The sequence below is a fragment of the Gallus gallus genome, chromosome 26 (genome assembly GCF_016699485.2).
Source record: "Gallus gallus isolate bGalGal1 chromosome 26, bGalGal1.mat.broiler.GRCg7b, whole genome shotgun sequence".
In the NCBI taxonomy this organism is placed as follows: domain Eukaryota; kingdom Metazoa; phylum Chordata; class Aves; order Galliformes; family Phasianidae; genus Gallus; species Gallus gallus.
The window spans coordinates 465,703-491,679 of record NC_052557.1 but is presented as its reverse complement, the minus strand read 5'-3'; the positions used below and the strand labels follow the sequence as shown (position 1 = coordinate 491,679).

The window sequence follows — 25,977 nt, the reverse complement described above, 5'->3', positions numbered from 1 at the left end:
ACATCCCTTCAGACACCACAGCCTGCTGGGACCATAGCCCAGCCCCACATGGAGCCAGAGGAGGAAAACAAAGAGCAGGGAAGGGTCCATCTGAAGACGTTCCACTCTATCCTGATGGGCAGAGGATTCCTGATGTGCCTTCACAGTGTCAGTGAGGGAACAGGGAGCACAGAGCGAGCCGTGGCCACGTTCCTGCTACCAAAAGACCTCCGGATCATTTAATTCCTCCCCGGGGAGTTGCTGGCTCTTTCTGGAATAGAGGTGCATTCTTTCTAATAAAAGCTGTGCATGTGGGGATTGCTAATTGCTATGGCTTTCAGACAGCTCTCCGCTCTCTTCTGGAAAGAGAAAAGCTGAAGTTCTTGGCAAGGAGTTGTTAGTAATTATACCAATTATACTAAACAAAAACCAACCCAACAGTTCTCTCCTTTCTTCAGTGTGTGACTCTGGCTCTGTAAGTGTTTGCTGTTATGATTTATACCTAAGATAATTGGGCCGATTAGCGGGTAAATGGGACGGCGCAGGCTGGGGCTGGCTCCTCACCTTCCACGCAGATTTTTTCCTCTTTATTTCACCAAATCACTCAGTCAGTTTCCTCACAGCATTAACCCATTTGTTGCTAACAGAAGACGCCGCCTTGGCAGAGCTGCTGGAAGCGGGACTTGGCGCGATGTGTGCTCCAAGCAGTGCTGTAGGTCTGCACAGGGGGTGAGACACACCACGGTCCCCAGATGTCTGCATGGACAACATTTGCCAGTGGCTTTACAGGCTGAACCACGAGCGAAGGCACTGCACAGCCGTGCCCTGATTGGTGCAGGAAGGAGCTGACTTGAAGCGGGACACTGAAGAATGATGGCATATGAAAATCATCAGCAGCTCAAAGCCTCCATTTCTGGCTTCAGGACTGAGTCTACTGCTGGTGGCTATGAGGGTGATGTGACTTCAACGTGCTGCCTGGCCAAAACCAAAGACATCCTCAAAGTGCCCAGGTTTTGCTCCATTTTCTATTTTAAAGCTACTGGAGCAGGAGGAGAGGGATCTGCTTGGGAAGAAAGTCCCCTGGCATTAGGTTTGCAACCCTGCCTATATGATCTTTGTTCCCTGAGCCATGCTGGAGGAACAGCTCTCAGCACCAAACACAGTTGCTGGTGCTTTTGCTGCTATCACAGCCAGTGTGAACTTGGGGAATCCAAAGGGACCTGTGAAGGTGGGAGAGGGAAAGCCCTTCCCTGTGCAGGAAGGCACCAGGTAACCTCCGTGTGGGTGCACATGCAAGAGCCCAGCAAGGTGCAGCTCACAGCTGGTTCGTGAGGGCTCTGAAGAGCCACTTCATTGCTTTGAGCATTCTCAGTATGGGATCAAGGCCTGGGGAGGACGTGCCTGTCTTCCTGCCATGAACATTCCAGAGACCATTCCGGGAATAAAAGCAGTCCTAGAAGGAACCAAACAGGTAGGAAACCCCTTTCTAAAGAGAAAAATCCTTCAAGTGAGATATTCCTCCTACTGGGTATGCAGAAGACGACCCAATGCAGTCAGTGACGCCCCCCAGGAGGTGCAGGTGGTAGCAGTTACCAACACATCATAAGGTTTGTATCAGCTCTGACTGGTCAAGCTATCACCCGAGCTCTTTGCTTTCCCATGCCACAGCCCCAGCAGTTTCCAAGAACTGCCTCCTTTCAAGAGCTGCTTCCAGGATCACTTCAGAGTACGTGCAAGTGTGCTTCCAGGACATCTATGAGCACACACACCCTGCTGTACACAACATGACGGGCAGAAGGGCACAGCAGTGGATGACCAGAAAGGCTCTGCTCCATAGCAGATGTGATGCAAATCCGTGACGGGCAGAAGCTTTGTCCAAATCTTCCCAGCATGTGCAGGGAGAGCTGCCATCTGGGAACCAATGAACACACAGTGCCACACTGTCAGAAAACACCCCAACTGTGGATGCTGTTCTTCCTTCCTTGCACACAGCAGAGTTGGTAATGCAGCTTTCTGGATGCCTCACACAGACTGTGCACACGTCTGCAGTGTAGACTCTGCAGTGCTCTCCTGCAGCACCACCACAACAGGACACTGTGGCTTCAGGTGCCTATCCATCCTCCCAGCAGTTCTGCAATATATCTGGCTATTGTTTCCCTTGGTAAAGTTGGAGAAATCTTGCCACCAAAATTCACGGGCAGCTCTGAGTGGTGCTGGGCTGTTCTCCATCCAAACATGGGAGATCCTCTGCACCTTCCCTATCTGTCAGCAGCAACGTAAAGAAAGGAGGGTCTGCAGAGAGCCGTAACCTCCAAAGGAGCGAGGACTGTTCCCAGAGACCACCCCTTCCTCAGGGAGTGAGCCGCTTTCTGCCTACCCCATGCATGTGTCTGCTGAACAGAGCTGATCTCACCAGAAACGTCTAATTGGTGCCTTTGGGCAATCATGTCTCTCTTCCTGTCTGAGTTTATCTTGAAAGGCTCAATTGAGTTACCTCCTACCCCATAATAGCATCTGAGTTCCTTGTAGTAATATAAGGAGGAGATGATGTCACTGCAGCTCAGCTTCTCTGATAACTCAGTAATGAGGACGGCCAACACCTCTGCTGCTCTCTCAGGCAAAGCTCCCAGACGCACTGAGTCAGCGCCTGGCTTCCGAGCTCCTGGGAGCTCACCGTGCTCAGAACTGAGGAAGGATGGCCTCAGAGCTGCACAGAGCAGCTTACAAGGACTCCTGGATCTCCCCACGCCAGCTCCATGCATGTGGCCCCTCCTGCCAGGCACAGAGCTGGGCACGCAGGGGGTCCCCAAGCCATCCCAAACAGCCTCGGTGAGGAGCAAGGGCTCCTTCTATCAGTAGGTACCAAAAGGGACAGGAGAAGAGAAGCCATGGACTGCACTGCTAGCTTGGAAAGTAGCTTCAATCTCTGTTCTGCCATGTGTATGTGGTGGTCATACGGTGCTACAGACACAGAGGGATGTGCTGGCACTGCCACCCAGAGCTGTGGGTGCCCCTTTCTGGAGGCATTCAAGGCCAGATTGGACAGGGCCATGGGGGCTGACAGCCCTGCCCATGGCTGGGGAGTCAAAACCAGACGATCTTCAAGGTCCCCTCCAACCTAAGCCATTCTATGACTGTAACTTCTCATGTTATTCAATTCGGGAAGCATTGCTTTGCAGACCTGCTCCAACAACCAGGCCCTCTGCCCTGCCACAGGAGAGCTCACAGCCCTCCAGAAAGACTTGCAAGAGTTTCCTAGCTCCATTTCCAGACTAAGAACTGTTGTGATTACCATCCCATGCACTGAATGAAGGTTTGAGCTGCAAACATGTTCCCAGCCCCTTGGCTAGGCAACAGGACCTGGTGGAAAAGTCTGCAGGGCTCTGTTTGAAATGCAGTGAGTCTTCACTCCTGACTTAATGGGACATGTACCTCTGGGAAGCCCTCCACGAGGGATGCTCAGGAAATGAAATCAGAGCAATATCCAGACTCCACACAAAGTGCCTTTGGTACAGACAAGAGGGCTTTGTTATCTCCAGCTGCAGACACCTCCAAAACCCCTCAGGACAGAACCGTGCATGAAGGACTGCCAAAATCCCTGTGCAACTCTGGAAATTGCTGACAGGCGGGCAGTTGCCGTGCTGATCCCTGATCTGCCCTCTGCCTGGGAGCCTGGCATCACCCTCTGAGCCCACAGTGAAACACAGAAGGGGCAGAAACAGCCAGAGACTGAGCAGAGGAGGCCCTGCATATCTGGTGTTTGCCAAAGAGCTCCCATGCTTTGCTGGTGGAGCTGCTCCTTGAAATCCACTGAGTTATAAAAGAGGCAGAGAGCAAAAGTTGACAGCAGCCTACAGCAGCACTGCATCTTATGCAGAGGACTCAACATTGCATATATGTGCCTAATTTGAATGTGCTGTTCATTTCTTATTTGGCTTCCTGTCTCCAGCTCACCTGAAGCTTCTCTATGCATATGGAAATGCAACAGCAGATAACCAGTTCTAAATCACCCCCCAAAAGCGATGGCCACAATCCAGTTAAAGAAAGAAAGATTTACTCACCCATCCTAAGGGTCAGTGCTTACTGATACCCCAAAAGGAGGAATCTCCAGGCAGAAATCCTGCCCTGGTGGCAGCCAGCCCTGAAATGAGGCGTAGGGAGGGCTAGAACCTGAATTGCTTCCACCTGTGCTGCCAGGACTGGCCGTGCCCCTTCCCCAGGTGCTCAATCAGTGGTGCAGGCCATGAGTGAGCAATCCCCATACACCATGGTTCATCGGGGGTCCTCACACATTCAATGGCTGGGACACCTGGGCTCATCTCCCTCTGGGCACTGGGAGGGTGGTCAAGACAGCACCTTTCCTGAAAGGTGTTTTCCTGTCTGATGCAGCTCTGGAGGGCAGAGAAATTCCTGGCATTCGTGTTTCTGGGCAAGACAAAATCCTCTGGGAGCCACACTGGAGTGTGGTGGGTTGTGTACACAGAGCTGTGGGAGATGAGAGATGCTCAGCTCTGGTTTGGTACTCACACTCTGATGGGGTCTGTGTGTGTGCAGGGCTGAGGAGAGGAGGTTTTCTTAATTACTACTTTTTGCTTTGCAGGGGTAGAAAAAAACCATTTCACCCAATGTTGTTCATGTCAAAGTTGAAACCAGTTGTAGGGTCTCTCCATAGCCAACAGGGAAAACCAGAGCGCCCCAGAGGGCCATCCACCCCTCAGACAGGGCTCTGAGATAGCAGGGATGATTCACACCCTGGAGATGCTGATAGTTTCCCACTGCTGGCTGCCTGAGATGAGTAATACCAAGATGGCTCAAGTCAGAGGAGTGAATCCACCTGGTCTGCCTGAGGGAGATGTGGCACAGCGGAGGCTTACCTGAATGGTTGGTAGTGAAGCCATAGAGGATGACTCAGAACTGATTTCCTCCCTGGCAGCACCCATCCACCACAAGGGAAAGACCCAACGCTGTAGTCACAGCGCCAGCACGAAGCCCTCAGTCCCTGTCCCACCGCCTGGCTTCCCAACTGACCTGACCCAGACTGACCACCATAACGCCCCGTTCCAGCACGGCTGACCTTACAGACGTCTGTTTCTTCCCATAGCTTTTATCCTCCCATCACTCAATGGGAACACCTTCCTTAAGCCTTACTGCATCGCCTGTGATTTATCGAGATTATTGCTGCTAACAGCAAACTGCTAACCCTCAGCTAGATCAAAGATGTGCAACGAGGAATGGATTGACAGAGCTCTTCAGGCTGTGGTGATTCCCAAGGCTTTTTTCCTTCCTTCTGTCACAAGAATTTATATGCTTGTGAGAAACTGATTGGGCGGGGAGCTTTCCTGCTTTGTCAACGTCAAAGTCCGCATGTTTGCAAATTGCTATAAGCCATTCTTTGCATTTTAATCTCTAGCTGTAGAAATGTAACAATAATTACCTGCCTCGAGGGACAGGGGATGAAGCAGTCTGCTGAATTGCCTTCAGACTCCATAACATTCCTGCTAAAGATCCCAGGATGGCAAGACAGTGGGTTGGAAGATCCATATTACTTCAGTTAGAGGTACCATTTAGAATGGGATGGAATGGAATAGTTCAGCCAGAAGGGTTCTTCTGAGTTTCCCCCGGAAAACACCTATTTCTTTCCCTTGACCAAAGGGCACTGCTTAGATAGAAGGAGCTGAGCTCAGACGAGCCTGCAGGAAGCTCCAGAAGGAGCCAGTTCTTCCCATCACTTTCCATGAGTGTTTGGAAAAGAAAAATGAAGAGTTTATCTTGATCTCTTAATCCAGCAGGCTTCTTTTCCCTTTCCTTTCTCTACCCCTGCAAGCCTGGTAATTATAATTCATAGCACCTGCTCACTATGAAACACCTCAGACTCCCTTTGCCTGGCATAGGAACAGACACAGTGCCCATCTGCTTTAGGTAAGTGCTCACAAACCACAGAGTCGTTAATTAGACCGACACACGACTCTTCCAGCACACACACGGTATGCTGTTACTGCACCAAACACCCTGCCAGGGGATCGCAGCGGGATCAGAGCGTGACGTGGGGCCTTGGCACCCCTCGCAGAGCTCACAGCATTGCCATCGGCTGTGCATGTTCCTTCTAATCCTCCCCACGGGCTCCCCACTGTGCTTGCCTGACAAAGCGAGCCTCCCCAACGCCTGGTAGGAAGTTTGATCTCCAGTCAGTCCCGGTCTCTCCCTGCCCCGTGGTGGCATCCCGCTCTGTGCCCTTCATTCCGCCTCATTCAGTCTCATCCCTTGAGTTTCCTGGTTAGTCCCGCAAACAGAGCTGAGCTCAGAGCTGTTGTTCTCAGCTCCCATTAGTTTGACTCCTGTATTCAGAACGCCATTTCTCGTGCCCATAAGGTGGATACTTTCCCTTCAGATCCCACCTGAATCCCAGAATGACCAACACGGACATCAAATGCAAATATCTGAAAGAGCACGAGAACAAGCAGCACGCAGCCCCTTTCTGTCCAGCAGAGCTCTGTTCCTCCCCACTCCTCCTGGCTCCCATTTTCCCCTCCCTGTTCTGCTGCCCATTCCGCCCAGCTGAGTGCCCAACTTGCGGTGCAGGTAGTTAATGTTCCATACCGCAGGTCGGTAACCCGGGAGCTGTCATGGTGCAGCATGAGGCCGCTTCCCTTCGGAATGGAAACAAACAGGCTCTGGGCAATAGGAGCACAGTGGGTCTCAGATAGCCCAACCAGTGCTGCTCAGAGACCGCGCTGTGGCGTCTTATGGGTGTTCCAGGCTGGCTCATATTTTGGCAGTGAATACAGAGGAGTCTCATAAATGTGTGGAAAATGACTCAGAAATTAGAAAAACAATTAAAAAAAAAAAAAAGATCTCTCTAACACAGACCTCTCCTGGAGGCTCTTGGCCCGAAGTCTGGCAGAGCAGTCATGGCAGCACAGTGACATCCAACCAAAGCACCTCTGCTCTGTACCTGCCTAAAGACACAGAGACCGTCCACACTGAGACACACTGCTTGTCACACCGGGTCTCCTTCATCTCAGGAGCACTGCCCTGTTAGAATGGAGTGGGAAGGAAAAGCATCCCTCCTTCAAGTGTGAACCAGAAGAACTGCAGCGCTGAGAGCAGTGCCCTCCCCTGGGGGAGCAGCACAGGATGGACACCAGCAGGTCATGCTTGCAGCAGTGTGTGGCACAGACAAACCTCTGTAACACACACTGCACCTCCACAGATGTCCCACCCAGGGCAGGGCTGTCCCTCCCAGCCATGCTGGGCTCCCAGCACTCCAGGCGTGGGCCCTTCGCTGTGCTCAGATGCCCTCAGGAAAGTGGAGGAGGTGCAAACCAGTGCCACTTTCTGCGCGTGCCATTTGCACTTCCACGTGTCCCCTGCTGAGGAAAGCCGCGCGTTTCGGTGATGGGTGATTTGCGGTTGAGCTCTGTGCTGTAGGCACAGTTACTTGAAATGAAGAGCATCGTCACGGCTTGAGCTTGGTGCCTGAATCACTGCAAGAGTTTTAAGGCATTTCCTACTCTGGCACAACGGCCCTTGCTGCGGGTCGGGCTCTCGTGCTGACAGCTGCTCCTCCTCTGTGTGCCCATCGGGTCTCTGCCCCGCTGTGGTCTGCAGTGATGAGGACAGAGCCCCTCCTGGGTGGACATTTTCCAGCATTCCTTGAAAAGTGCATTGGCTCTGGTGGCCTTTTCGTCACTATGCACACATGGGGAGCTGTAATTTCAACATCCTTTACCACAACAGTGTTCCTTCCATGAAAACCACCCTCCCTTCAATGCTAAGTGACAGTAATCTTTGCTTTAATTGGAAAAGAAAAGGAAGAAGGGACAGAACATCCTTGACAAAGGAACTAATGACTCAAGTGCTGGGAAGTCCTGCCCCCAAGGGACTGCACAGCTTGCAGCATTGATTCTTAATGACTTACAGAGATTGGAGGTTTGGAAGATCTCTCAGTGCCTCTGCAGGGATGCGGCTCAGCTGATTGTTCTGCAGCATCCTATAATTAGAAAAAAGGGAAACTCTGTAAAGGACACAGGAGTTTTTCTGACCGAATGGAAGAAGTTGCTGCTTATGTCTGAAGCTGTCCCCGACCCTGGGCAGAAAGCTGGGGGGGGTGGCAAGCAGTGTGCTGCTCACCTGGGGCAATGAGGCAGCAGTCCAGGCCGGCCCTGGGTGTGGGGTCCCGGGGGGTTCTGGTGCTGCAATGAGATACACTGCGTGGATGTGAAGCAAAGGGGCCTTTCCAGCACACACGTGCCACCAGTGGAGGGGCTGAGGTGCACTCAGATGGGCTTTCTGGGACTGTGCACCCCGTGTGGAGCAGCACTGAAGTCAGTTCAGAGCAACGCCAGCACTTTCAGCTGAGCTGTCCCCCTCTGTACGTGGGCAGGACATCCTCCTCCCAGCAGCAGTGCTGACCGCCTGCAGGGTGTATGGAAGTGAGTCTGAGGGTTGGTTTCCCATTCGACTTCTGAGGCAGCAGCAACACGAGGGCTGAGGAACCGTTTCCTCACACTCTGCTAAGGGGCTCTGCAGCGTCTGCACAACTTGCAGCAAAACTGAAGCTGTAATGGGGGGGGGGGGGGGGCACGGAAAGAAACCCAGAGACCTCAGAGAGATCTCTGAGGAGAATCCATCTGTTGGACTGAACAAGGAGGGCCCGGAGGGCTGCTCGGAAACGGCACTGAGTGCGGGGCATGGAGAATGCCATGGGTGTGGGACCCAGAGCTCAGCCAGGAGAGGGAGGGAGAGCTGATGGCAGTGCTGCTGCTGCAGGGGTCGGTGTCTGCTCAGCTCTGGCGATCCAGGCACAGTCCCAACCAGACCCTGGGCTATTTCTGACCCCCTCAGCCTCTCTCCTGCCCTCCTGCAGCACCACCCATAAGTTTTCTGCTTTGCCATCACTGTGTCTCTGCACGGGGCCACGTTTTGTCCTGAACCTACCCACCCCCAGCAGAGCTGGGACACCACGGACACGCCATGGGGGAGAGGCAGTCCCACCATGGCGGCTGGGCGCAGTGCCTACAGAAAGGGATGTTTCACATAGCTGAGGTTTCTGCTTCCAAAACCTTCATGGAGTGGTTGGAGATGACATGAAAACAGAATGAGTGCTTAGGGGGCCGTCGTAATCACTGCCAGTGTCAAAGGGACAGAGCGAGGCCTCAGTGCTGGGGCAGCCCAAAGAGCACTGATGCAAGAAAGGCATTTTCTCCCTGCTGAGAGTGATGGCTCTGCTGCAGGAAACTGAGACATCTGTCGTGAAAGGAAAGACGGAAAAAAGACAGTTGTAGGCAGAACCTTGTTAAAAGGGGAGCTGTAGAGAAATACAGACCACACAACTGTTACATCTCTAGAAGAGGACGGGAACTTTCTGTGTGCACCAGCAGAACAGTGATGCATGCAGCAGTCAGTGCTGGCCTGTCAAAACTGCTGTGCCAAAGCAATCCAGAAGCCTTCTACAGCCACAGACATCATCTACCACACCTTCAGCTCTATTCTAATAGACACTGGATGCTGGCATGCAGTCCTGCTCTTACCAGCGGAGGAGACAAGTTGGATGCAGCACAAAAAGGCAGCAGGGATGTCATACAGAGATAAATGGTTCCCTCCCAAAGGAAGGACATCTCAGGGTCCGGGGGGTCCACCCTGGAGCTGACACTGAGAGCTGCTGCTGAGGGGAGGATGGCTGCACGCCCACAGGAGGAGGTGAGGTCACTCTGATTGGGGTCAGCGTAAATCACAGTGCTCCAGAGGGCCGTGTTTTAATTTCAGAAATGGAAGGATTGTTTACTGGGAGAGACCACACCTGAACAGCCAGAAACGTGGTCCCGTCACACCAGGATCCTTGCACAAGACAGTCTCGGCAGACTCACAGCCCTCAGAGGTACAGGTCTGTGCACGATCCAGTGTCCCCATCTTGGGAGGCCAAAGTGATTCAGCCAGCACAGTCAAAGGGCTGGTATTGCTTAAGGCAACTGTGCCTGGAGCTTGTGTATCAGGCGTAAAGACATTCCAACCTCTGCATGTTCCTCTTCCCTCCCCATGGGAGCATCTCCCTTGGATATGACACCATTCCCATGGTCTGTTCTGCTCAAACTTGGGGTTGTCAGAGAGGCAGCGCCTATCTGGGATTTCTCAAGCATTCCAAGCCACCTGCAAACCTGCCCTGCTGGGACAGCGTGGCCTTCTGGTGATGTTTCTGATGTGTGTTCACCAACCAAGCCAGCCAGTGCCTGCCCTGCACCACCTGAGAGGCTGAGGCTGCACTCAGGGTGGGAGGTGACCAGTGTGACCCACGGGGAAGGGTCCAACCAGCCAGGAGAGGTGGTTTGTGCAGAGCGAGGCCACTCACGTCGTGCTCACACCATCCCAGGAGCTGATGGAGAGCAGCCCTGCTGGGTGGTGGCTGCAGGGCAGCGTGGGGTGGGAGCACGGGGTCAGCATGCTTGTGCAGGCAGGTGCTGGGCAGCGCTCACACCGGTGTCTGTGTGGGCACGCTGTGGGCAGTGCTGGGTCTGTGTGCTCCCATGGACCAGTTGAGGCTTGCTGAGGAATGGAGCAAAGGGGTGGGCCATCCCTGGCTGGCTGGCTGCGGGGGTGCCAGCTCTGCAGCCAAGAGGATGCACCCAGGCATTCTGCCCTCCACGTTTCGGGGTGAGGCACATTTGGGTTGTGCTTGGAATCCTTCCCTGTGAAGTTTGGTGTGGGATCCCTGCTTGGCTGGTGAGTGCTGCTGTTGCTACAGCATGTTCAGCCAGGAAAACAAGAAGCCTGGCAACCCCCTCCGTGCAGCGGGGGGATACCTGAGTGAGAGTGGGATGCGGTGTGAAGCCATGGCAGCACGAGATCAGCCACATGGACAATTAGGACCTGTTCTTCATGGCTGACGGAGCTCAGCTTGGAGATGAGGGTCTGGGTGGTTCACAAGGAGTTCTGGAAGGATGGGACAGTTTCCATTTTTCCAGAGCTTCTGGGTTAAGAACATATTCTGGGTTAAGAACATATTCTGCAGCCCTGGAAAGCTCTGAGGATGGGGGAGCACAGACTGAGGAGATAGTTTAGAAGTAGCTTGGCAAAGGACAGAAGCAGCCAACGGAGCTGATTTCTATTGATGCTGACCCCAAAGCGTGGATCCTGGACTTCATGGGGAGGGTCAGGGCTGGCCGTGCTGCAGAGCAGAGCCCTGGGAGAGGCGCATTCACAGAGTCCTTTTGCAAAGAGATGTTCCCACCAGTTAAGCAGACTGCAGAAAGTCCATCACTGCCAGCCCGTGCTCAGCTCAGGGAGCCGAGGGGGACACATCTCACCTCTCTTTGGTTCGGGGCTCAGTACATGAAGATCTTTGGCACATTCCTCTGTCACGGTGGTTTTTCGGCAGCGAAGTGCCTGGCTTTTCACTCGCTCTCTTCCCTGTCTCTTCACATCTGCTTCCCTGGCTGTACCCCGTATGGTTTCTGCACAGGCCTATCTTTATGGCCACTTTCCAGGTGGTTTCTGTGCACTGGAGCAGACGGAGGAGTCAAAGCCAAGAAGCTGGTCATGCTTCCAGAAATTCTGGGATTCACTCTGGGGACAGGGAGAGGACCACCTGCACGGGCAGGTCTGGGGAGGAATTCCCAGGGTGTTTCCCACCCGTTTATAAACAGAAGTTAATTCTCTGGAAAGACCGGGAAAGCACCAGGCCCCTTAACAGCCCAGGAGTTTACTTGTGGGCACACACATGACTGCAACGAGCTCTGAGGCCCCATTGCATTAAAATTAATTACCATCCCTGTCCCCCTGGGGGACACCTCTGTCACTACAGGCAGTAACTCTGAGCCCAGTCAGCTCCAAGCAGCTGCAGGCTGCAGCTGGGTGCACTGCCATGCACTGCCATGCACTGCCATGCACTGCCATGCACTGCCTGGCACAGCTCGGCCAACCCGTGGCAGTGTGCACATCCAGAGGCGCCCTGTCCTGGATTCCCATCCGCTCCAAAGCCTGCTAGTCCTGCCATTCAGGTATGGAGTTTCCTTCCTCATTGCAGCACTGTTTGTCCTTAAAGGATCACATCTGTCCTCGTTCACCTTTCTTTGAGGGCAGGTGACCTCAGTTGCCTCCTTTTCCCTTTAGTTGGCCCACCTTGCTGTGGTTCCCTGGCATCTCCCCCAGCCCCATTTTCAGCCGCCCAGCCCCAGCTTTGTGCAGTCAGTTATCCCAGCAGCGCAGTGCGGAGCCTTTGCAGGCTGTCGGATGGAGCCTGGCACCGCCAGGGGAGCAGCCTGACAGGTGACTCATCCTCCCCACGTCCACTTCTCCTTTGGTTTCCCATGGAAGCAGCCTGGTTAGGAATCAGCGCGATGCCTTTTGAAAGTAAGGAGACAGGCCGTTCCTCTCTGCTCCTCGCTTTTAATAGCTCATATCCCGGCATTTCTCTGATCTCTCCTGCCTCATGGGCTTTTCAGATTCCCTCTGCAGATACCTCCTTCAAGATGTGTGGTTTGTTGTTGGAGATTAGAGAGCAGAGAAAAGCACATGACTGCAGGAGTGGTTCTACTGGTCCCAAGGGAGCAAGGATGTGACCTGGATGGGGAGCAGTGTGGAAGCAGATTGGGCCCTGCCTAGGGCAGCTCCACAGGACAGGGATGCAGCTGGGCTGTCTGATGCTCCCCAGCTCAGCGTGATCAGTTCAGAGCTCACCAATTTACAGAGCTCCGGCACTGCTTACAGCCCATACCTCCATCACAGGGACAAAAACACGAAGGAAGGTGAATGCTGTTTCTGGAGGCTGCAGGGACTCGCTGTCTGGAGTGAACTCAGATCCACATACACCGATGACCACAGGCCTTGTTACGGGTTACAGACAGCAGTCAGAGCAGGAGCACACGGCAGCTGACATACCCTGCAACCCGGGCAGGAAAGACCCGAGACTTTGGAAATCGAAGGGCTGGCAACACCCTTCTTTTTGGAAGCGAGGACTGCTCTCAATGAGACGTTCTCTGTGAGCGTCGACCCTCCCTTCCTTGTCTTGGAGCTGCGTTGGTCCTCTGCAGGCCTCTGTGGAAGTGGGGTGGCATAAAGGTAGTGCAGCCCTGCAGCCGGAGGGGTCGGTGTGGCAGCCCAGCTCTGTGTCACGGGGCACAGCCCGGCTGAGGGCAGAGCACACTGTCAGAAGCAGAGCTCGTGGGCTCAGCTCCATCTGCAGCCCTTCTGCCCTCTCCTTGCACCGCGGCCGCTCACAGAGCTGTCCCTGTGTGCACGCAGGCGTCGTGCAGAGGCAGCACACCGCTCTCATGACTGCAACCTGCGGGAGCTGCACTCTTACATTCTGCATCAGTAGTTCCCCGCGCCTGACACAAATAGAAATTGATCAAAAGCGGCTTTAAAAGCTCCCGAGTTCCTGAAGTAGAAAGTTCCTCTTGTTGAAATTGGGTGGGAGAGCTGCGGTTTTGCCTCGGTTCCTTTGATTTGTTGCCTAATGCAGGGGATGGATAAATCTCTAAGCCCTGAGATTTAGGGCAGGATTCATACTTTACATCTTCAGAAGACACAGTAAACAGCCCTATACTCTCTAATCCCGGAGCAGGTTCATACCTGCTCACTCTGTATAAACTGGACCGGCTACAACAATTTCACGTTGCGGCTGAGTTCAAAACATCCCTTTGGGGATGAAATGTTTATTGCAGGAGATTTTTAAGATGGTTCCTGAAAGGGAGGAAGAGGGACTCCCAGCTGAGTACCCTGCATGGACCCGCGGGGCTGCCGCGGCGATGCAAAAAGCTGCGTGACTCTGTGAGCAGCAACACTGCCCTGGGCTGTGCAACCATTCCATGGGGAGGGATTTGTTGGTGGCCTTCATCCCCCGGAGCTTCCTGAGGGTGGGAGCGGTCCCAGCCCTTCCCCAGTGGACAGGCAGAGGTGGGGTGGTCACCCCGATGTGCATCTCCTGGGCTTGGCAGTTCTCAGGCACAGCCCCGATGGCTGCAGAGCTCCAGGACCCGACTGCGTGGGTGCACAGCACCCTGAGACACCACACCTGGGGGTCGTTACCCCGGGGGAGTTGGGGAGCTTTATCCCAAAGGAGAACATCTGCAGTCTCCTGCAGTGCGTTTCCACGTGGCGTGGAGGGCTGTGCCATGGAGAAGTGAGGAAGCAGTGCAGGGGATGAAGTTGCATCCTGCAAGCCTCAATGCACGGCCAGTGCGTGGCTCAGGGCGCTGGGGGTGGGGATGTGGTGGCTGTGCAGAGGGGAATGAATTACTTACAGAATCTTCAGGCTGTAGAGGCCAGAGAAAGCTTCCCCTGGGATACTGGAGATCTGGTTTCCAGAGAGGCGTCTGCAGTGAAAAGAAGAGCCAGAAATGCATCAGCATCCTCGTAATGACAGCCCCCCGTCTGCAGACACTGCACTGCTGATGCATTTTGCTGCAGCCCTCCTGGGGAGAAGGCAGCAACACCTGCAAGCTGTGCTGCACACCTGGTGTGTGACCCCTCCATACAGCCTGCTCCCAAAACCAGGACAGACAAAGGGGCTCTGAAGTGAAGGCAAGGATAGGGGCAGTGTGGCCTGGGGAAGAGATTGATGTGAAGGGGTGGGAGAGGCAGACAGAGCACAAAGCAGCCTCACAGATGAGAGTAGGACCACCAGGCTGACAGCACAGAGCAGGGGGACAGAGATCAGAGGCGAAACGGGCTCAATGGTCTGATTCTTAATCCCAAATTACGATGGCGTTTGTGCTTCACTTTCTGATCCCTGTGTGCTCAGCCAGGGGTCGAGGCTGGACTTCCCACGGACACACGGTAAGAAACCTGCTGCAGTCCACGTGATTTGAACTGGAATACTGCATCCCCCAAATGAGACACTGAACACCGTCTGCGATCGGGCGGATCTTCAGCCTCTCAGAAGCTCCAAAGCAGACCCAGGAGGCTGGCACGGATACCAGGAAACACGCCGCGTTGTTCACCTAACATCGACAAAGCCCATTTCCTTTCAGATGTTTTGGCTGTGAAGAAGACAAGTGCTGAGGATGAGCAGCATAATCCGGGCTGGAAGCAGAGCACGTTGCAGGGAGGACTGCAGAGGTCATGGAGAGGATCTGAGCCCTCGGAGGCGTCACGCTCCCCGTGGCAGAGCAGGCTCGTTGGGTGCCCGGGCTGCCTCCTTCCCCGTCTCTCCCCTCGGGAACCCAGAGAAAATTACTCCCGTAATTAGGCCTCTGACAGCATAAACAGCACAGGGTCGTCCCTTTAATGTGCGTGAGCAGGTTGTAACCTGCCTCCTTGCAGCATGCAAGCTGCCTGGCAGGCTGGGCTATTTGTCACTTGGGGGCTGTGATTTGGGGTAATTGCTTCTTTTGATTGCTGATTTCCACATGGGAGGGAGTGTTGTCCGGGAGACAGAGAGCTCCCCTGCAGGGGAGGCGTTCCTGCACGGATCCTCAGCCCGCTGCAGGCGGCCGTCCCAGCGCCTCTCTGCGGACTGCGGGTCCCTGCAGCTCCGTCTGCCCCCGCTGCAGGACTGTCCTGTGTCCGTGTACGCCTCCCTGCTCGTTTCCTGGCTGCTGTGAGCCCTCGTATTGATGTTCCTGGGCGCTGTCAGGTGGTTGCAGGACTCACTCCTGCTTGCCGGATCCCTAAATGGAGCTGGGACCTCCAGGATTAGCAGGACGGGAGCGTGGAGCTTCTGGCTCTTGGCTTGGACACTTGCTAGGCCAGCTTGCAGCATCTCGGTACCACAACAAAACAGAACTTCAGGGTAAAAGAGACCTGTGGGAGGTTTCACTGGGTGCTGTCCGTGGGCCAATCTAGAGGCAGAGCATCCCCAGCTCCAGGAAAGGCAGCCATGTCCCTGCTGCTGCAGCCTCCATCCTTGGCTCTGCCCCATGGGGACTGTGCCATTTCCCAGCTCACCTCCAGATCTTCTCTCCTCTACTTTTGCCTTGTGCAGGTGTCCCAGCCAAGGGAGCTGTGCCATTTCTCTGAATGTAGGCCAGGAATGTGTTGGTCTTTTGGGCTGTCCTGTCCAGCAGGAGGAGCGGCCACTGGGGAGAAATGCCTGCTTCCATATTGTCAGTTCCTGGGTCAGTCCGTGTGAGCTCCAGGACACAACAGGCTCTGTGTGACCCTTCCTCTGTTCGTCGTCACCTGGCAGCCTCCCTCCTGCATGGTTCCTTCTGTCCCTCTCACCCTCAGACTGCCCACAGATCTCCCAGCCTGGCAGGGAGGAACCCACTGAACACAAAAATTCAATAGGAAATTCACTGAAATGATCGTTTCCTTCCTATTTAAAAGGGAACAATAACATTTGCAGTGATGCTGCCAGTGTGACTTCCCTGGAGACGGCTCTTCATTTGCTTCTGAGGCCCAAAGCAAAAAACTCCCCAAGAAAGGCCCAAGAGGCAGCACTCCTTTGTGTCCCAAGCCGTGAACATCTGACCCACAGCGCAGCTCCAAGCCTGCTCGGGTCTCTCTTTAGGATAGGCAGTCTTGATTTAGCTGCATGTCCTACTGTTATGGAGCTTATATGGTGAGGTGGATTGGCAGGAAGGGAGAACTGCATTTAAAATGACTGATGGAAGAGAGAGAGAAGGGGCAAGTGGAAGGTGAGTGGGAGCCAGAGTTGGCTGACTGTCTTTGGAAGGTTTGCGTGTTTGGTGGATTTTAGATTCTGTTCCCCTCCTTTTCCCCCTCCAGTGATTTCTGGGAACATTCCTCCAGGCTTTGATCTGCATTCCCAATACACTCCAAGTTGGAACAAACTCATGGTTTACCACTTCATGGTTGCTGTAGTTCAGTTACCACAGGCTCCCACCCCCTCCTGTATCTCGGGCTTCTTGGTCATGCTACAACTTCCATGGCACGCCCAAGGGCTGTTTGTTGGGCATGATTGCTCATGTCATGTGCTCAGACAACATGATGATGCCCTTATCGTTCACGTTAGGAGGCAGGAACATTGCCCATTGGCAGGACAGGACAAACACACATGTCCATATCCCAGTGGAATTTTCCCCTTGCCAGATCATTACTGTTCGTGTCAGCCTTCGTCTTTGATCTTCTTCTCTGGTTCATTTCTCAAGCTCCAATATTGTCAAGGCAGAAGCTGTTCCCAAATAAACCCTCTGCGCTCCTGTCTAAACAGTGTCGCCATGTCAAGATCGTGCCATGCCCCAGGTGCACGGGGGACCAAGGGCTCCATGCTGTGCTGGAGTTTGTTCTCGTGCTGGTGCAAAGCAGGAATTAAGCCAATTAAGTCATGCAAGTGAAAACATGGTACATTTGAGGAGTCAGGCTTGGACTCTCCCTTCCCACACAGGAATCTGCAGCTGATCCCACTGCGGTATCACCTGGAGGTGTCTCCAGCGTGGTCTTACTGCTTTACTCCATCCCTGAGGAGGAGACTGCAGGCCTGTTTCTAGCCCAGCTACCCGTGCCCCCACCAAATGCCTGTTCCAACTCGATAGATTGATGGCATTCGCTTCTTTTGTTTATGGTCCTCCAGCCAGTTTTCAACCCACACGAATGTTCGTATGCAAGCCAGTTTGGATTCATTTGCCAAGGAAGATTTAGTAAGACAATTCCTTATTGAACAACCCAATACAGGACATGACTACATTCATTTTGTCCCCTTATGTCAAGGTTTCCAGGGGGGATTTGCTCCCTTCAGACCTTTAGTTTAGAGTTCTGGTTCCAATCTGTGTGCCTCACTTGGGATCCCATTGGGCAGTTGTTTGAGGGCGCTTACAGGAACACGAGGGGCAGTGATTCTCCCTCACAAGGATTTTTCAAATGCTGACCTCTGCTCCCAGCACAAATGGCGGAGAAAAAGAGCAGAAATTTCAGTGCTCCACAACTTTCTGAATTGGACCTGGGCCTCCTCAGTAACGTTTCTCAGTGCGCACAATGGAGAACCCCTTGGAAGTCCTGTTCTCCTGTCTTCAGCTGTATCCTGGTCAGCATCTGCCTCCACACCATGCCAGACTGCACAGCGGTGACCTTTGGAATGCTTCATAGAAGGAATTATCCTTTAATCCTCTCCATGCTATTGCTCACACGCTGCACTGAGGATCAGTGCTGTCCTCTGCCAAGGAGCAATGTCAACCAGGGGAACATAAAGTCCTGGATGAACCAGGGCTGGGTGTCATGTCTCTAATGAGCTGCAGAAGAGCCCCAGCACAGCGCTCAGTCACAGCATCCCGCTGCTGTAGGCACAGGAGACAGGCAGTGTCCTGGAGAATCACAGCACCCAAATGTTCAGAGGGCCTGCACCTCACAGAGCAGTGCTCCGGGCTGCAAGAGCTGCCTGGGAAGGGGAGACCACAGCTCCTGCTGCTCCTGGATCAGTGCACTGCACAGTACTGCTCCTGGATCAGTGCACTGCATGGCACTCCCCTGGATGGTGAGTCCCTCAGCCCTTGGGGCCCAAGAAGAGGCAGGTGAAAGAGCCAGTGGCTGGGAAGGGGTCTGATCTTGCCGCTGTGCCCCGGAGCAGGAGGTGAATGGCAATGAACACCTGCCTTTGGCTGCAGTTTCTCCTCTTGGCACCAAGCTCTCGTGTTTGGATTCAAAGCACGGTAACAAAGCCCTTGCCGGCGAACACATTTCAACATGTTGTTATTCCCAGGCTGGCTTTCAAGATCCTCTTTCTATTCCTTCTCTACTGATTGCTCTTGTTTCTCTTGGCACCCAGCTCTGGCTTTTCAGGCTTCATTAACTGGAATTTATTAGCAACTTTAAACATTCTTCCCGCTGCCAGAAAGAAAGAAAAGGAACAAAAAAAAAAAAAAAAAAAGGAGAGCAACAAAAAGGAGATGGACGAAACTGGGGGCAGCTCCTGTCTGTGTGAGGCCCACATCGGAGCACCTCTCTGCCACCAGAGACCTTCTCCAGAGAGGAGGGCTGCAGGGAAGGACCCACGCATCCCTATGGGCCTCCGCTCCATCCCTGCGGAGGTGGAGGTGGATGTGATGGACACTCATCACAGCGTCTGTCCTCAACAGCAATGGGAGCACACGGCCAACCCGCCCCTCCGGGCAGCTCTCCTTCCCCACGGCGTCCCTTTCTGCCCCTCGTTTGAAGCATTGACTGCCGCAGTGCACAGCTGAGCCCCGACTCAAAGAACACCCCGAGTCACTGGAGGGTGACGAAAACTGGAGGGGAGATGCCAGCTGAGCTGCAGTGCTGGGCCACGACAGCCCTATGAATAACACACAGCTGGGTGGGCACTGCTGTTCAAAGGGCCACTTTTAGTTCTCCGCATTATACAACAATCCTTCCTTACTCCATTGATTCCAAACCGATTGCTTGATGTCCATAACTACAACTGCTGTATTTTACCACACGATTGAAGCGTGAGCTTGGATATATACAGATACACAACATCACAGTTTCCATTTCTCCTTACGGTGGGGATTTTTTCCTACTCAAAACACCTCTGCCTTCCCAACGAGCGGTTGTGGCATTTGGAAACTCCACTGAAACGCTCTTTAATGACTTCCAATTATTTTTCACATTTTCCTGTTTAATTTTTCCCTCTTGATCTGTGTCACCCATGACTATTTTTGGCTGTGGGAAGCTGGCTCTGCTGGAGCCCATGAATATTTATTCATCGCTGGGTTGGACTGTTGTGTTTGTGCATGACGTGTGATCAGGACATGACTGCTTGCAGCAAAGTGGCCATTAATTGTATACAGCAGAGAGCACGGTCTGTGTGCGACAGTCTGGGAGTGCTTTGGGTGTCCACACTTCAGTGCAGGTGTCGACAAAATGGGCAGAGAAGGGCTGCAAGATGAAGGCAAGACCTTGGAAAGTGCATCTCCTGAGGGCAGCGCGAGAGCAGAGCTGCAGGAGGGTGAAAAATGAGGCCTGCCCTGCTTGGAAACGGGGAGGTCAGGAGTCTCTACAGGCATAATTAATGCAAGATACAGAGAGATGAAGAAGATAGGATTGAAGACCATTTGAAGATAAAAATCTCCATTGCAATCTGATCATTATGAGATTGGGGCTGTTATGGGAGCAGTGGATGTCAGTATCTCCTCTGGGCTCTTTGGTCAACACTGACTGTTCAGAGAAGTCCACCTGCAAACGTGCAGCCACAAATCAGCACAGATGAGCACAGGGGGAGCCTTCTGCTCACAGCAGAGCTGCTGTTCATTGCACAGCACTGATGGTTTGGGGTCACTGCACCGCCTATTGCCCCTTTGTGAAATGGGAATGCCTGAGCATCGCACTGACATTACTGGTAAGGAATCCAACACTTTGGAACCTGCCCTATTCCGAAATAGCCGCCATCTGCAGTGCTGGCTGTGAGAAGGGATTCAGTACGGTTAAAGCACTCCATTTAGACACTGAACTGTTTGAAGTGTTATATACACAGCAAGCTTACATCACATACCTCAAATATGACATTAATATCAGTATTTCACGCTGTGCAATAACAACGTTTTGAAGAAACTGCATTTTTCAGCAGAAGGCATCGCATGGAAAGGAGCAAAGGCATGAGAACAGCACCCGGAGGTGTTTCTCATGGTCAGGTGGAACACAACCATACAGGTGCAGTGTATGGCCAGGCTCAGCCTTCTGCCTCTCCCCGGGCTCTGCCTGCTGGGGCTCCCAGGGGACGCCGCGGTTGCTCATGCTGCTGGTGGTTCATTTTACACTTTCAGAAGTGCGGCCGCTCCTTTACTGACACGCAGCCACGTGCTGATCCCTGCGGACTGGGATGGCTGCTGTGCTGCCCAGACAGCAGCACTCTGTGATGCACTGCAGGACGGCCGTCCTCTGCTCTGAGGTGGGACTGCTGGCACCAGCCTCATTGCTGCCCCAGCTGCAGAGTGCCCAGGAGCTCTCGTGGCTTTGGCTGCAGGACTGTGAGAGGAGCTGCGTGCAGACGGGTGAACGAAGCTCCCCGTTTTCTGGCTCTGCTCTGGGGTTGGTTTTTGCATGATGGATTGATTCGTTCACTCTGGCATTTGGCACACGCAGCGCAGCCTGAAGGTGTTTCCTCACTCAACCCTACAGTGGCAATTAACTCCCACCCAGCACACAGCCCCCATCTCAGCCGGGAGGGTCCCAGAGCCATCCCCCCCTCCCCCCCATGCAGGACCCCCCTATGTGGGCACTCACAGCTCCTCCAGGAAGCGCAGGCGGCGGAAGGCGTTGGGCTGCAGCTGGCTGATGTTGTTCATGCTCAGATCCCTGTGGGGAAGAAGACATTCTCAGATCAGTCACAGTGCAGCGTGCACAGAATAGCTGTGTGCCAGGCTCCACTCCTCTGCACAGGAAAGCACTTCAGTGAGAGAAAACCCTGCACAGTTCATCTCAGTGATGACAGCTCGGTGCAGCCCGGGCTCTGCCTGCAAAGGGATGGAGAGCAGCAAAGCGTATTCCTGCTCACACTGTTCTGTTCAGCACTCCATGCTCTACGTTTGGATGATCCCACGATGTAACAGAAGGGTTAAAATATCAGTTCGTGCTGCTGCTATTTTTATTTTTATATCCCTAAGGGCAGCTGCTGCTTAGCACCCATTAAAACATCTTTTTTCCCTGCATCAAAGTGCATCGTGTTTACACTGTAATGAATCAGTCTGATGTTTTGACACGTCGTGAAACAATGCAAAAATAACACAACCAAAAAAAAACCCAACACAAAATGAAAGGCTATGAAACAAAGCACAGACCCGAAACGTTCAGTATCTCCTGGCAGTTCTGCAGCCTGCACCTCGAGCTGCTTCCTGCTGGCAATGCGGGCAGCACTGCTTGCTCCCTGCAGAAGGCACTTCTCCAGTCTCGTATAAGATCACCTCTTCTGACCCCTTCTCTCCTCCACTTCGGTCAATACCCACATAACCTCTGGAGAAGGAAAACACGCTGCTTTCCCAAGCAGTTATCCAGATGTCAGAGGAGAAATACCCTCACCCACTGCTCTGCTCTCCTTGCCCTGCCTCCCCGGGGCCACAGAGAAGGGGCCCTCCCCCATCACCTCTCAGGGCAGAAAGAAGGACAGGACAGATTTCCAAGGCACAGGGAAGATTTAGGGTCATTTTGTTACAAATATATAGCTCTGCTGCTGCGGGGCTTTGGGTGCTGTCTGTTCACCCACAGTTCTCCTGCAGGACTCAATTGCAACACATTTTTCTCCGCAGGTCGTCCACCCCCATGTGAAGGCACAGCATTCCTGCCTGAAGCATTGCTGGAGTGAGAGTTGACTCGTTGCTCACATCAGGATGTTGTTGACTTGTTGCTGTGTTTTCCCAAGCTCCTGCTTCTCTTGGTAACGTTCCTTGCATTATATACAACCCCAGCACATGTAAGCCTGGCAGTGCTTCCTGTATGGGTGAAAAGGGCCGTTCATCTCTTCAGATGTTTGGGGATGGCTGCTCCAGTCATTCATTCAGCTCATTTTGAAAGGAAGCCATTGCAGCTGAACCCTTCTCAGGATTCCTTTTTCAGGCACATCCACATGGGGGTTTGGGATTCGTGGGTCGCAGGCACTCCTGATGCTTCTCTGGTCCTCCAACAACTTTGTCTTTCCAAAGTAGCTCTCTCATTTGAGTTTCAGCATCTGCTGAAGTCAAACAACCATTGGGTTCAGCAGAGTACCGCCCAGTTGCTCGCCTTTGGGTCCAGGACACCACGCTGCACTGGCGCAGCGGGATGTGCCCTCACCATCCCATCCCAGAGCTCTCCTGCTCCTCTATTCCCAACCATCCGCCTCTCTGCCCTCTCCACGAGCCACACAATCAAAGCAGATGCCTTCTGCTGTCCCATCACATTGTGTGACAGCAGCACGAAATGCTATCAGAGAAGTAAAATGAGCTCCCAGAAGCCAAACGTGGCTCCGCATCACCTTCATCCACCCACGACGCGATGCCTTTTAAGGCCTCCTGCGCGAGGTGCTCAGGTTACCCGTGCTTCCCAATGGCGCTGAACCAAAGCCATCGTGGCTATAATTAATGTGATTTAAGACCGTCCCCCGCTCCTTCCCCAACCCATTCTGAACATTTATCAGCCGCATTTCTGACTTGTACCTGCAGGAAAACTGAGGCACAGTTCATGGAAACTGAGCCCATGTGATTCAGCCTCAGACCTTGCAACTGCTCTGGCCCTCCAGGGGTTCCTTAAATTATTTGCTTTGATGTCACCTTCTTTCATGAGCAACCTTTGAGCGTTCCCTGATGAGCTGATCTTTACCAGGCGGGATGACGTGACGCACAGCACGCTTCGGGTTCTCCAGTGGCTGCTCGCCGTGTTCTCCACGAGAGCTACAAGGTGGGCACTGCAGTGCTTTAGCTCAGGAATGACGGTGAGATGTAAAGAGCACAGCAGGTTACCTTTGGCACACACTGAGGCAGGTGGGACGCCAGGGGGGCACTGCCCAAATAACTGAGCAACGCTTGCAGTGTTCAGGGAAACAGACTTCGATCTGCTTCTGTAAGGGAGCAAAGCGACCCCAGAGAGCACAGTGACCGCTGTCCTCAGGTTTGAGCCTTCTGGAAGCTATTAAGAATCCCCAGTAGTGACCATCTCCTCAAGCCCCAAAATCAACCCACTATATCAATATATCCACATTTTTCAGGAAGTCCAGGATTTCGATCCCCTGACCCGGGGGGCTTCCTTGCACCCAGGCATTCGAGCAGAAATGTTTAAGATTATTGTGAGGAGAAGCCAACAACCTGGCGTTGTCTTGATTAATTGATTACCAGTAACACATTAAAGCCTCCCAGTTTCGGTCCTGCAGTCTGATTTCTGTGGGAGCTGTGCAAACCAGACCAAAATTCCCATGCTTATCCCTGCAGGATCTATCACTGGACCTGCTCTTGCAAGGCACAGAGCACTCCTGGCTTGCAGAAATCACCGGGAGATGAGCAATATCTGCACCAATCTTCTGGCCACTCTCCGTAGCATCCAGGGAAAAAAAATGCACAAATAACCACCTTTAATAAAGAAGCCCAAAGGCAATAAATGATGGTTTTATAAATTCTTCAGCCTGCAGGTTGAAAACCGTGCTAAAGGTACTTCGGTGGAGAAAAAGAGAAAGGGAAGATAAAGAGATCAAAGCAGCAAGAGCTCATTTGCATTGCACCATATCTGGAGGCACCAGCCCCGCTTCAATCCCCTATCACTGCAATGGGCAAAAGCAGAATGCGTTTCAACTCCCACCTCTACAGTTTGAAAACAGATCAGAGATCTCAGATCACCCCCCCATGGAGGCCCTGCCTGCGATCTCCACAGCGTTCCAATGATAAAGATCCCACCAAGAGCAGTTTGCCAGGGTGAGATCCAGCCCATCCCTGCACCAGTTGGCCATCAGAAGTCTGATCCATGCAGTGGGTACCAATGGCCCATGGCAAGCATCGCTCTCATGCAGCGCTCCCTAATCCTCTCCCAGCTCATCCCACTGCTGCCCCATCTCTGCTCGGTGTTCTGTGGCCTCTGTGCATGGGGATAGAAATGGGCTGAGCAGAGGAAGCAGTAGAGCTCTCTGTGAGCAGACAGTGAGAAGAAATAACCCTCTGAAGCCATCTCACGGGCTGGGGCTGTGAGCGAATGCTGAGTGCTTCCCAAAGAGACTAAACTTGAACGTTGCTAAATGTATTCCTAAAGGCTTTTCTCCTCTTTCAGCCACGGTGGGTTGGGGTGTTTTTCAGAGCATTCCCTCTGGGCACAGCTCAGTGCTCGTGTCCAATTCAGAGCACTGAGATCTGATTCTCTTCTGGGGCAGGCAGAGGTGAAGCTGCGCTGCCTGCACACCCACCCTGAACACAGCCTGCATCTCAGGGCCACATGCAACCCCTGCCATCCACATCCTTCCTTTGCTTGCTCCAAATGCATACCAGGTGCACGAGGCCCCACGTGTCCTGGAGAAGTGCAGCTGGGAGCCTAAGGGAAGGCTGACAGTCATGGAATGCTCGGGCTGGAAAGGATCTCTGAAGATTGCCTCATCCAACCCCTGCCGTGGGCAGGAGGGATGAAATAAAGCCTTCCTGGACACAAACATACCCACACTTAACCTCTGCCCAGCCCTCTCCTGTGCACGTTCCCTCACTACCAGCTGCTCCCCCCAGCTCTGCTCAGTCCCAGACTGCCGACACCCACAGCCAGCAGCCCTGCTCCATTTACTTCCAGACCTACAGAAGGGGGATGGCAGAGCCCAGGGCTGGCAGAGAGGAAACCGATAGCCTGCAATCGACCAGACACACACGCACACACAGACACGCTGCTTTATTTCACTTTGAGAGGACCTGGCAGCCCGCAGTTACTCCTGTTAGTTCTCTGTCTGGCAAGAAATCAGAGAACAGATCTGGCAGACATCACAGTCACACACAGCATGCCACCCCATCAGCAGCAGAGCTCTGAGCAGGGGACCAAACCAGGGCAGCAACCAGGGCACAGCAGCACCCAGCGAGCACAGCCCCACAGCTGCACCCCAGGGGTTACACCCAGCAGGGCAGAACACCATCCCAAAACCTGAGCACGGGACGTACACACAAACCACAGCGCTGGGGGAGATGCACCACAGAACCTCAGGGGGGTTCATCTGACACAGATGGGAAAAAATCATTCAGAACTCAGAGATGTTTTACAGGAGCAAAATTCTGACGGATATTTTCAGTTGGAAGCCTCAGAAACTCCGGTTGGAACGCTTTAAGCCAACGTCAAAACATTTCATTCACCAAATGCCAAGCCATGAGAACACAGTATTTAATTACATACATTATCTGCATGCATTAACCTAAGGTTGAACGTGGAAAAAAAATAAATCAGAAGCAAAACAAAACCCAAACTGAAACACAACCTTTCACTTTTACAAGATGTTTTCATTCAGAACAATTTCAACCACAGCTGCACATCGCCTAGAAAACGGGCTTTGATGGAGAACAGCTTTAGCTGGAGGTAACCAAAGACTTTGTTTCCCTGTGCACCACCAGTATTCCCATTCCCTTCTGCTGCTTACCAGGACAGACTCCGGTACCAGGGGTGACCACATGCAAGAGCTGGCAGAGGGAACAGGTCTGCATTTACGTGGGC

The 25,977-nt window shown here is 53.2% G+C and overlaps 1 protein-coding gene across 3 annotated transcripts in view; it reads right to left on the bottom strand.

Moving 5' to 3' along the window:
• Nucleotides 1-25,977, bottom strand: part of LGR6 (leucine rich repeat containing G protein-coupled receptor 6) — a 70,509-nt gene that overhangs the window by 25,822 nt on the left and 18,710 nt on the right. For all 3 annotated transcript variants that reach the window (XM_003642732.6, XM_004934825.5, XM_004934826.5), the window contains exons 2-4: nt 21,073-21,144; nt 14,217-14,288; nt 7,898-7,969 (exon numbers count right to left, since the gene is read on the bottom strand). In XM_003642732.6, the coding sequence (XP_003642780.2) occupies nt 7,898-7,969; nt 14,217-14,288; nt 21,073-21,144 (216 nt within the window). The remainder of the gene's footprint in view (nt 1-7,897; nt 7,970-14,216; nt 14,289-21,072; nt 21,145-25,977) is intronic.